The following is a 12,034-nucleotide window of genomic DNA, read 5'->3' on the forward strand; positions in this document are numbered from 1 at the left end:
AAACAAATGCAAAACGCTGCAGGAACTGCGACCTTATACATTTTCCAAAACTCAACTCAACGTTCCCTTATCAGATTTTCAAGAGCTTCAAACCAACCCCAAACAAACAATTGAGAAGTATAAACGTATTGTATGTTGTGATAAGGCTACATTATGCATGAAGAAACTAACTCAACTACATCTTAATTGAATCAAAGACGAGAGAAGCATTGATGTGAAACTGTCCATTGTGAGTTTATTTTGAAAAGATCCAAAGCATTACAACAAGTTTTATTTGGGACCTGCACCACATCACTACAAAAAGAGCACAAAGGCTCAAGTGTACATGTTGTGAGAAATAGAAGCTCCACCAAGTAAACAGAGTAACTTTTCAGAACACAGAGTTACTCTGATATCCTTCTTTTATGCATCCAAGAGTTACTATGCCAATACATGAGCATACAATTGTTTCCAAATATACTACAAGTCATATTGGTTTACAGTAAAAGGTAAATGGAGGGATGCCAAGTTACAACCAAATATCAAAAACTGTCTGTACATCACACAGACACATACATACACACACACATTTAAGTATCTTAAATTAAACAAAATCAATACAGGAACATCTAAATTGGGAAAGCATCAGGATTAACAATAAGTAACATATCGGCAGGTTAGTCACACTAAAACAAGGTGCGATTTTAACGAGGTTTAGCTTTGACTGCCGCATCGACCTCTTCTTCTGGCAGGAGAGTGTGCCACTGGGCCACCGGACGTCTGGGATTAGCGAGCATATCTGACCAGTGGCGCAGACCGACTCCTGTAGCTCCATAACCCATGAAGGTCTTTCCAATGGGGTCATTGCTCCCAAGTTTATCATAGTCCAACACTGTGATGACCACTTGCACTTTCTGAAAGACAGAAAGATAGACATCATTCCCAATATCAACACTGTAAACTCAGAACTTGTTACAGTTACATTTAAAAATAAATATTGATATGAAAACACAGCGTACCTGTATCTGCTCGAATGGGACTTCAAAGCTGAAACTCTCATTAAAGTAAGGGTTTAGTGTGTTCTTCTTGACTGTCGTCTTTTTCTTCTTAATCCGTTTCCCATTTTGCTGCAGAACAAGCTTTACATAGGGATCTTAAGGAAGAGAAAGAGAGGATGGTATCGTTTTGTTTTGTTGGACTATTTCAATTACCCCATGAGAATGTTTTTTTCAAAGAATAAAGCAATTAGATGAAGGAGACCTATTTACCTGATAAACCACCAACATCCATTTTCTTCAGATTCTTTGCCTCCATGATGTTCACGGTCAGTTTTCCAGCAGTGGGTACATAACGTAAAGAAATGCAAATATCGCCCAGTTGCTCTTGCTGAAAATAAAACATTATGGATTAACACCATGTTTAATCAAATTGATGAGAGCATAATTTATAAAACAAATTCTGATCATCATAGATGATTAGTTTTCTTAAAGGAAGAGCCAGGGTGTAATAATACAAGAACACAATCAAGCTTACCTCTTCCTTCTCACCACTCTCTACATCTCTCCATTGTTGCATCGGCTGGCCCAAATCAACGCTGTTCATGGGAATCTTTATCTCACCGATCATGTCATGCTTTGAGAAACGGTCAAAGTCGAAAACTTGCAGAATCAAAGTCTTTCCGCCCAACTCTGCATACGGTATCTACAAAGAGAGTTTAATACAGCATTAGGATGTATATTACGTAAAGGGATAAAGTATACCGTTCTGCTAACATATGACAGCATGTGCATATCCACACAATGGAGACAATTAAAAACATGCTGCTTTGATATTTTTTGCGGACAGGGATACCTTGACAGACGCCATTCAGGGAATGAGGGACTAAAGACGAGGGGACGTAGAGACACAGGCCAACTTCTGCCTCACAAGGGGTAAACAATGACATGTCATCAATAACCTGGATCACAAACAAAAGCTGAGACATAAAGAGAAAGAACAAACAAGCAGACAAACATCAAGTCAACAAAGACACAACGTCAGGCATGTGGTACCTTGAAGATGAAAGTCTCGTTGAACACGGGGCATAAGTTCTTGCGCTGAACTTTGGTCTCGTACTTCTTCTTTTTGTCTGGCAGCAAAAACACTTTGACGTAGGGGTCTGAGGTTCCCCCCATATCCATAGCAGCAAGGTCCTGAGCCTGAAGGATGCCCACTATGAGCTACAGAGGAAAGACAGAAAGGGTCAGAATAAAAAAAGATACACATTCCTTACTGATAGTTATTTGTTGAATCTATATATAAGTCATTTCATCCTTGAAACTGAAAGCTTTGTTTTCACACAGGACCTACCTGAGCATCTGTGAAGTTGTAGTCCAGCGAGAACTCCAGTCTACCCAACTTCTCCTGTTCCTTCTCCTCTTGCTCTCCTTCCTTCTTTACATCTCCCTCCTCCCGGAAAAAAAACACCAGTGCTTTGGATATTCATCATGAATATTTACATCTGGTAAGATTAAACAATATTTCTGGAAATGACATACCTTCTCTCCATTTTCTCCTTCGCCTTCTTTTTCCTTCTTGCGGCGACCTGTTTTCCTCTCCCTAACTTTCTTTGGCTTTTTCTTTTTCCCGCAGCATTTCTTGAACATACAGAAGATGCAGCATGCCACCAAAACCAAGACCACCACAACAATGGCTGCTATTGCCCACACGGGAACTGCAAAATAACAAGAAGGTGAAATCACTCATCAGCATTCACTTCAGGCAAAAAGGGAGAATATTTATCATGGCAGAAAGTAAAGATATCTGTGACCTTCACAATTATAGCAACTACAGAAACCCCAACAAAACATATACAAAAACATGTACATGAATCTGATCTTAAGGTAGAAGTCTTAACCTTTAAACTCCACATCAAAGAAAAATCCACTTCTCGATTCATCTTGCTCCTGTGGTCAAAATCAGTCCAACTATACTAAATATAAACTTATTTTTCAAAGCTTTGAAACAGAACCAAGGGGGTAATGCCACATATTCTCAAAACCAAATATGACACTGATGAAATTCAATTTGCTGCTACTTTCTAAGGTGTTTCGGAGGGTTCTTATGAGCATTTCATGACCTCACATTTTTAAGCACTTGTTTATGCAGGGTCGGTTGCTGTGTGTTGTCAGCAACACCCTTCTCCACAATCAGATAATAACACACTCTAGGCTGGGAGTGGTACAACCACCGCCCCACGCAGTGCAGCTCATCATTAAGGGCCTAACTGAGAGCCCTTCAGCAGTAGTTGTTAAGTTAAGGGTAAAAACAATTGACGTGCACTTCTTCCCCATACCATTTCATAGGTATGATGAATGTTACAATTATTTGGTAAAATGATCAAGAAAACAAGCTCAAACTAACTTTACTGTTTGGGTTAGTGAAGACTTTCAAAAACTACAATAATAATTTTACAATATCTTGAAAATATTGAAAAAATACACTAAACTGCTAATTTATATTACCATAAATATGTCATGTTAGCCCTAATCATGGGTATTTTGCCTCTTCCAAATAATATCTCAAGTTGTACAGTTTATTTCAACAGGTACATTAAAGTATATTCATAATTGTTTTGTCAACTCTATAAGGGGCTTACTTGGCAGATGACCGAGTTCATTCATGAACTTCTCCTTCATGTGGTTGTATTCGTGGCCGTTGTGATGTTCTGTTTGCGAGTGCTCATGGTGTTCTGAATGAGAGTGCTCATGGTGTTCTGAATGGGAGTGCTCATGATGGACCGGCTCTGTAGCTTCCTCTGATTTTAGTTCTGGTTCTGGTTCGGACGGCTCCGCAGCCCTCCGGCCCCGGACGCTTCCCAGCCTCATATCAGCTGTGAAAACATCAGAATCAGTGCTGTGATTGTTGGCTCCTACAGTCAGAGATAACACGACCTGGTATGTGCGCTGTGTAATCCCTATGTCCAATGTGTGGCAGTACAGTTCGAGAGCATAGGACATCTCTAAGCCAGATGCTCAACATGGCTGACCCTAATCCCACTGTTACTCTCATCCACTCTTTCATCTCCCCCGCCCCATAACCCACGCCTTCACTCCCACCCGTTGGTCTCATCCCCATTTTTCTCTCGTCACTGTCTCTCCACGTAACTGGATTAAACTGTTGGTCTACAATATTAATCCAAAATCCCAGATTCCCTAAGCTAAAAATAAATCGGAGTTGGTCTCCTCCCTCATTCTATTTCCCTTGGAGTTTTCTGGAATGACGACTGTTTATTAAGGCACATTTCTAAAGAAACAGTGAACTATTGGGAAATTGATGAGGAACCTCAATCTTTCTAGTTTTAATGAAAATGGAATTGTCCCATTACAATTTAAACCAATAAATAACATAATTTTACAAACATATGTACTTGTTTTTGCTCGTTTCATAGAACCCTACCAACAGCAATTTCTCCTTTCTATAGTTATAGGTGCTTTAAAAAAAATGTTGACTAAAATGTAAACATTATTGGGATCTGTTCACATTTATACTCAACTCATATAAACTGTGTGTTGGGGTGATTCATAGGAAACTACAGGAACATCATTCACATCAAAAGAACCCATCAAAAAGTTTGCCAATCTCTAAAGTGGGTATTGTTCAAAACCAAATGTGATGCTATCATTACAAAACAAAAACAAATCTGAATAAAAAATGTTAGCTTTTTCCTCACAGGTATTATTTTTCAATGCAGAGCTCTTAATCCTCGACATGTTTAGACACTCATACTCTTGCATCTTACCTGTTGGTATGTCCCTTTAATTCCCTCTATGCCGCCACAGCTTTTGGACCAACTTTAGTTCGAAGTGTATTTCTTACTGCTTCCCGTTTGGCCCTTTGTAGTCGTTACACACCCATCGTTCCTTCGGTATGCTGCGCAGTCTGTTTGGCAGTCTCCCTACAAACCCTTTCTACCAAAGCTAAAGCGCTGGCAAATCACTAGAGCTGCGTCGTGATTTAATCCCCCCCCTCCTCCGGATACTAGAGCGCTGACAACACATCTGTTGCTGTATGTCTCTGAACGAAGGTGCATAGAGAGCAACAGCCACTTTTTCTTAAATTACTTACATTTAAAACACCTTTAACCGTTTTAGGGCTTCTCCTTGTGAGCTGTGACTTTTCATTAGACTGAGGAAACATGGCAGTGGTGGTTATGTTTATCCATTAGATTGAAGAGATTGTAATACATTAGGCCTACACTAATCCCCTCAGCATAGCTGTCCTCGCTGTCAATCGGCAATCTACCAACAACTTTCACTGAGAGTGGATATTCCACCCTCCCATCCCCTGGTTTATCGCTTTACTGTACAACCACATTTAGAGCACTGTGAACAGTAATCCCAGGCTCGCTGCCACATGTTTGCACTGCTACATCTGGAGATCTCAGTGGCTCCAATCCAACATGCAACAGCCTCCTCTAATAGATAACTAACTAAACTGCATAGGGAAAATGGAAAAAAGAGCACAATATAATACTTATTCTATCAGAATCAGAAACAGGTTTATTACCAGGTAGGTTGACACGTACGAGGAATTTGACTAGATGTCGTGGTGCATACACAAGTAAAACAAAAATTTAAAAAAACACAGATAGTGAACTATATTAAGAACACTATAATAACATTACAAAAAAATATGAAAAAATATATTAGACTAGGCTGTTGTACTTGGTTTGATTTTATTCCCTCTGTAGTGTGTAAGAGTGTTTTGTCAACACGCCGCCTTTCGAGTCAGCTAATTAACAGGACTTTTTCAATACGATGTCACTCCCTAAGACTTCAAGTAAATGTAAGTAGGAATAACTTGCATAATGATTTAAAGGACAATCATTGATCAAGTAAGGGGTGGGAATTAATATGCATTTTCTTCCTCCTGCTCCCTTTCGGACACATGATTTATTATTAAGAAGACTTTTTTTTTGTTGAATATATAAATATCATGAATGTGGATAAATACTGTATTTTAACAATACGCTATTCTGTTTTTCACATGTTATTTTTTTTAATCTGTTCGAAATGAAGTATACACAACAATAGTAGAGACCCTAATAGTGTTTTGTAAACACTGTTGCTCTCATTTAGTCACGATTTTTTCTTTGGTTCTGAATTAATTCAATAGAATAATAATCAAATATGTTTTTCACAACACAACACATTCGTAGCATTTATCTTGGGTGTGTTTCAGAACTGCTGGTCTAGACCCCAACTGAAACCTTAAAAGACCACGCCTTGCTGTGAAGAACTGTTTCAAACCCTCCTGCAACTAAATCGTATCTTTGCTGAAACATGTAATTTACTAAAGAAGCAGCATGGTCATTTTTAACCACACGCTGGTAGCCTAATGTTACAAATGAAGCTCCCCCCAGCAGTGACTAAGCAAAGTCCCAACGTTATCTTTACAATGTTCTATAGGGAGTCGCTGACATGACATCGGGAAAAGTACAGACTGTGTTTAGAGTGCATGTAGGATCAGATAGTCTATCTGAACATACAGTTGTAAGAAAGACTGACAACAAAGATATAGCACAATCTGTCTTTATTCAATGATTTTCTAAAGACTCCAATTATTTCAAAATAGTATCAATTTACAAAGATATGTGAAGAATAAACCTCTGACACTGGAATGCATGACACATGAATTTAAATGAGTATTTTTTAATAACTGAAGAAAAATGTGGTTTTAACTATATTATTGAGAACATTATTTTCAAGTGTGGTTTTAATGACAAAATGAGGTATTTGTTTTTTTAGCTTTAAGTTTCTCTTGTGCCATTGGTACAAGAATAAAGTTTGTGCTAATCTGAAAATATTGTATACTTTTCTTAACGGAGAAGAGAGAGACTTTTGCTCTCTTGACACCATGTATCATTTCAAAATGTCGAGCATACTTTACTGTAATGGTTTGACCTTTACAGTGTGTGTTTATCAAAGAGGTATTCTCCCATTGGACCGTGTGTCTCGGACGCAGTGATGCGGGTCAGACTGCCAATGTAATCGCCCAGCTTCTTGATGGTGTCGTGGCTGTCTGGGAGGAAGTGCTGCTCGAGAAAGTCACACAGCTACAAAAGAAGAAAGACAGGAAAAAGTGAGTAAGATGTTAAACGTACTATACAAGGGGTACTGGGAAACTGTTAATATTTAATAGAACAAACAACCCTAACGGACTGATTTTGCATAATATTCTTGTGCAAAAACGTATTATCAAGAGTAGCTTTTTAAAAAAACGTATTTACTATCTGTAAGCTTGACAATCACCTGAGAACAAGTAGCATCTATATTCATCTAACAGTGCCACTTACGTGAGGGTCAGTATGGGTGCCAGCTCTGCGGTGCACATCAAGGATACAAGTGTTGAGAACCTTCTGGTAGTCCAGGGAAAAAGACATTGCATCCAGACCACCTCTCCAATCCTCTCTACTTGGTTTCTAAAATAGAAAGTTGATACTTAGATGAATATATGTACACGTTTTTAAAATAAAGGCTTGAAAATGACACTACAAAAACTGGACTTACAGCAATAGTCTGAAGCAAAATTCGGCCGCCTCTCATGTTCTGATATTCCAGCAGCTTCTCAGCCTGATCCCTCTCTTTCATGGAGCGCTCCAGAAAAAACGTGGAGAATTTAGGCAGGTCAACATCATCCCTGTCAAAATACATCCCCTACAGGAGATGAGATAAATAAAGCATTTAACGATTACAGTCACAAACTTTCAAAGAGGGCTAGCTTTATTGTTTATTTCTGTGCAAACACAGGTCTTTCTGTGCACAGGCCCTGACACACCAAACTGACACCAAATAACACGTCCCGACGGACCCGACTGTTGTGTCGCCTCACGTCTCCTGCGTCTTGGCCAAAAAGTCGCACTGGAACACACCGCAAAGACTTCAGCCGACGGCCAAGTAGCACGTACACACTGCGCATGCGTGAGTCGCAATAACGCAGCGTCCACACGGCGGCGTGCGTTGAAGCTTGCCGGCGGGCGTGTCTGAAGCTCGACCAACAACCAATCACATGAATCTCCCGCCCCGGACACACAAGCACACGGTTTGATTGGCTAGAGCTTGTACTGGCATATGATTTGATTGGCTGACGCTTCCGTCGAAGCTTCCAAAGTTGAACATTGCTCTACTTTTGAAGCGAGCAACGCGAAGCTCCCACAAAGTTCGGCAAAGTGTGACGTCACCCCATTCAAAGTGAATGGGCAGAAGCGTTGAAGCTTCAACGCACGCCGCAGTGTGGACGGGCCGTAACTCTCCTACCAGCAGGCGTCGGTAGTGTGTATTCGTCATTCAAAAGAGGCAACCGGAAGACAGACTGCGTGATATATACAAATAGCTACATGCTACAGCTCGAGCCAAGCTGCACATGAACTATTCCAATATTTTAACAGTATCGGTGCAGTGCCTTTTCAGTGGCGCAAGATATAGCAAATATGTGTGCCTATCCTGCTATTTGTGTTTATTCTTTTAATCACACAGCATTAAGAAAAAAAGTGTGCCTACATAACTTTCAGTTGCAGCCCTAGCATTATTATTGGTTTAACTACTAACAGTATATTTTTAAAAACATTTTAAAATGACCATCTTGAACAGCTACAACATTAAAATGCTTCTAGGCAGATTTTGGACAGTAACAAAGTACATTTACTTAAGTACTGCTCCACTCCCATTCAGGCAAATAGTGTTTCGCTAAGCTGAACAGCCAATCAGTGATTTATTTTGCCGACAGCCTCCGCTGCAGATTCAACAAGGTGAATCGGCAACGGAAGGTGTCGCCACGGCCGAAAAGACACACCAATCTGAGTAGGCCGAAATCGGCTTGGTGTGTCAGGACCTTTTAATGAAGGCCCGGACACACCAATCTGAGTAGGCCGAAATCGGCTTGGTGTGTCAGGACCTTTTAATGAAGGCCCGGACACACCAATCTGACAACAAAGCATGACAAATAGGATAGAGGATGTCGTTTTTCTCATACTGATATTCTGAACAATCTGTGCTGTTGTATTTGCTGTAAAGTGTCTCTACTGTAGGCTATTTTTATTATATGTACAGCACTTTGGCTCGACCAAAGATCGTTTATATGTGCTATATAAATAAAACTTGATTTGAAATGTCACAAGTCATATAAGGACTGGTGTTATACTGTTGACCTTTAACGCTACTCTTAAATAAATCTTACCAGAGAAAGGTAGGCGTAGGATGCATTGAGCTTCAGGTTGATGAGTTTGTTGACGTCTCCTTCAGTCTCCGCATGGAGGTTTTGTTTGACGACGGACTGCATTTCTAAAAGACAAAAACATATTGCAATCAATGTGACTGGTATATAGGTAAACCAACTCCAGTTTGGATAAAACCACTACTAAACTTCAGACAGATAATCGTGTCTGTCGTTTTGTAGCACAGAGCAGTACAGAGGACAAAGGGATATCTTACCTCTCATATCTCTTCCAGCTAACTTGGCTACCAAATGCTTGTGTTGTTCACTCTCCCAGTGAAGTGAGCTAATATAGGATGTTTGCGTCTGTGCTTGTCAGCTTTTATGCACCCGGTGTTTAACGGCTTCAGTAAAACATCAGTCAAGCTGTGGTCATGTGTTTATGAAGTGAATTGAGTTCAGGTGGGATGTGCCAATAGTCAACAAGGTTACGCGAACATTAAAACATTGTGTTCGCTGAGAAATGAAGATCTCTACAGTTAGATTAAGCAAAGACATGAGCCCTACCACAAAAGCCCAGTACTCAATAAACTGGAAATAGTGACTAACGCTATCTTCACATTTATCACTGAAAGTTAGCCGAAGCTACAAGCTGTTAGCACTAAATTAGCATTACAATTAGTTGATGTAAACGACAAGTACGACAGTTGGCACAGTCTGTTAGTTACATTACAATGTCACATTTTGCTGTTGGTCACTCACCTGTCAGTAAAAGTAACGCTGGCTGGCTTTATCTTGTTTACAAAAAAGAAACAGAGACCCTCCTCTGGCTAACGTAAGCTAGTTAGGTCTTTTATGTGCATCCTTGTGTGCATCTCTACTGCCCTCTCCTGTGTTTGGGACGAATTACATCATAGAGTGTTTGTTTACCCAAACCTAAACACAATACATACACGACCAAATGTTACAGCTACTAGTTTTAATGTTTTGAATAAAAGGGACCATATACTGCTGTTTACATTTATTTCAAAGTTACATGAACAAACACAATGACTGCACAGTGATCATACCGCAATCAATCCAGGAGGGTGTGCCACTCACAAGGGAACTGAAACAGCTGTGATAAGGTTCTCAACACCAGTCCAAGAGAAAAGCACTGATTTAAAGAGAAACAGATTAAGTGTAGAGGATAAGAGGAATATACATGTACAGGAATGTGTCTCGGTGTTTCCCACAGATCTGAAATATACTTTCAGATCTGTGGGGGGGGGGGGGGGGTCGGTAAGGTGAGGTGACTTGCAACAACAACATTAACCTTTCTGTTGGTCGCTTGTGAGCAGACCCTTCACGCGATGGCAGAGTGGACAGGTACAGCCAGGGCCGGACCGAGACAATAAGTCGGGCCGGAAATTATACACCCAGCCAGGCAACTACCAGTTTTTTTTTGTGCCATTTTGCTGGTATTATTTGTCAATATTTACAGCGTTGCTGCCCATAGTGATAGCCCTATAGTTTAAATCTACTACCCACAAATACATATATGGATATGGGTTACTATTTAAATAAAATTGTAAATGTATTTAGGAACCTGTCCATGTGATTTTAAGTGGGTAAGATTTTTTGATTTGAGTTAAATGCATCAATCTGGTGCATTTTGAGGGGGAAATAAAGAGACTAGATCTATGGGAACAGGAACACCCATATGAAACAGAACTGTATACATTTCCATAAAATCATGGCCAATACCATATCCAATATGAAAAAACACTGAAACTTGTTTATTTATTTATTTTTGGTTCATTTATAGTTGTGAGTGTGTCTGGGCTCCTGAACCAGCCTCACCTGTCTCCCTCCTCTCCCCCTGCTCCCCCTGTTCCTCTTTGAGGCAGCAGCAAAGACTAGTTTTAGCTCTCAACAAGGTTTAAAAGTGTATCTTATCTTATTTCACCTAGTTAACTTTTTTTTAAAAATTCATGCATATTTGACTAATCACTACCCCTCAAATGGAAATATGTGTTTACATAAATGGTGACCAAACCGTTTGAGACCCACTGAGAACTTAGACTAAGTTAACTATCTAAACACTCAGAGAGTCCTATACCTCACCTGAGCTGAGGTTATCCCGAGCCAGTGACAGTGGCCATGTCGGCAGGCCACATCATGTAGACAGCCAGTCACCCTGTGTGAGGCAGACCCATTTGCGCAGCGTTGCGTTCACAATACATTACATTACATTACATGTTACTTGTTAGACGCTTTTATCCAAAGCGATTTACATACTCAACACTGTGGTCAATCGCTCAGGAGCAATTTGGGGTGATGTGTCTTGCCCAGGGACACAACGACATGCTGACTGCAGTGGGGTTTGAACCAGTGCTCCCCTGATCCGAACACCAACGCACTAGTCCACTACGCCACAGCCTCCCTGGACATAATACATATTTTTTTATTATTTATAAAAGAAAACAACTAAATGGGTCGCGAAATATACTTGTGCGGCCGTTAATATACCTGGACGTCACGCCCAAGTAAAGTCTAGTTGTGGGAAACCCTGTATCTAGTTGTGTACAGATACACATGGTGCACAGTAGGACCTCATATCCTTTCAGCCTGATTCAGACTTTGATAGATTTAAATTAAATCATACTTCAAATTACAATTGAATTGGATGTCTAAATGGATTAAGACTCACAAAACAGGAGCTCCATTTTACATTTTAAATAGTTTATTAGTTTATTAAGACTGCAGATTCTAAAATGTTACATTATCCTGCAGAAGGGGACAGATATGAAATAGACTACAGTAAGTTTGCTTGATTAATTCAAATGCTTTTTATTACAAGTACTGGTTAAGCTCAATATCT

At 40.0% G+C, this 12,034-nt stretch overlaps 2 protein-coding genes and 1 long non-coding RNA gene across 6 annotated transcripts; 1 reads left to right on the forward strand and 2 right to left on the reverse strand.

Moving 5' to 3' along the window:
- Positions 1-209: 209 nt before the first annotated feature.
- Positions 210-5,007, reverse strand: syt5b (synaptotagmin Vb). Of its 3 annotated transcripts, XM_034214378.1 has the most exons (9): positions 4,760-5,007; positions 3,617-3,850; positions 2,517-2,692; positions 2,329-2,427; positions 2,031-2,198; positions 1,513-1,680; positions 1,248-1,365; positions 999-1,132; positions 210-893 (listed from the first exon to the last, which is right to left on the reverse strand). In XM_034214378.1, exons 2-9 carry the CDS (start codon positions 3,843-3,845, stop codon positions 684-686), a joined length of 1,302 nt encoding a protein of 433 aa, XP_034070269.1. In that variant the 5' UTR covers positions 3,846-3,850; positions 4,760-5,007; the 3' UTR covers positions 210-683. The 3 variants fall into 3 exon arrangements, with proteins under 3 accessions (XP_034070269.1, XP_034070268.1, XP_034070267.1); XM_034214377.1 differs by lacking the exon at positions 4,760-5,007 and having other exon boundaries at positions 2,329-2,424; positions 3,617-4,017; XM_034214376.1 differs by lacking the exon at positions 4,760-5,007 and having other exon boundaries at positions 3,617-4,017.
- Positions 2,164-2,710, forward strand: LOC117544884. Its single transcript, XR_004568734.1, has 3 exons — positions 2,164-2,220; positions 2,322-2,482; positions 2,611-2,710. It is a non-coding gene; the product is annotated as an uncharacterized LOC117544884 (long non-coding RNA).
- A 1,528-nt stretch (positions 5,008-6,535) lies between the features above and the next one.
- zgc:56095 (uncharacterized protein LOC406286 homolog) lies at positions 6,536-10,082 on the reverse strand. 2 transcript variants are annotated; one of them, XM_034214385.1, is made up of 5 exons: positions 9,934-10,082; positions 9,196-9,299; positions 7,530-7,676; positions 7,316-7,441; positions 6,536-7,075 (listed from the first exon to the last, which is right to left on the reverse strand). In XM_034214385.1, exons 2-5 carry the CDS (start codon positions 9,295-9,297, stop codon positions 6,926-6,928), a joined length of 525 nt encoding a protein of 174 aa, XP_034070276.1. In that variant the 5' UTR covers positions 9,298-9,299; positions 9,934-10,082; the 3' UTR covers positions 6,536-6,925. The 2 variants fall into 2 exon arrangements, with proteins under 2 accessions (XP_034070276.1, XP_034070275.1); XM_034214384.1 differs by lacking the exon at positions 9,934-10,082 and adding an exon at positions 9,450-9,833.
- Positions 10,083-12,034: the final 1,952 nt, after the last annotated feature.

The sequence above is a fragment of the Gymnodraco acuticeps genome, unplaced genomic scaffold, assembly GCF_902827175.1.
Source record: "Gymnodraco acuticeps unplaced genomic scaffold, fGymAcu1.1, whole genome shotgun sequence".
In the NCBI taxonomy this organism is placed as follows: Eukaryota; Metazoa; Chordata; class Actinopteri; order Perciformes; family Bathydraconidae; genus Gymnodraco; species Gymnodraco acuticeps.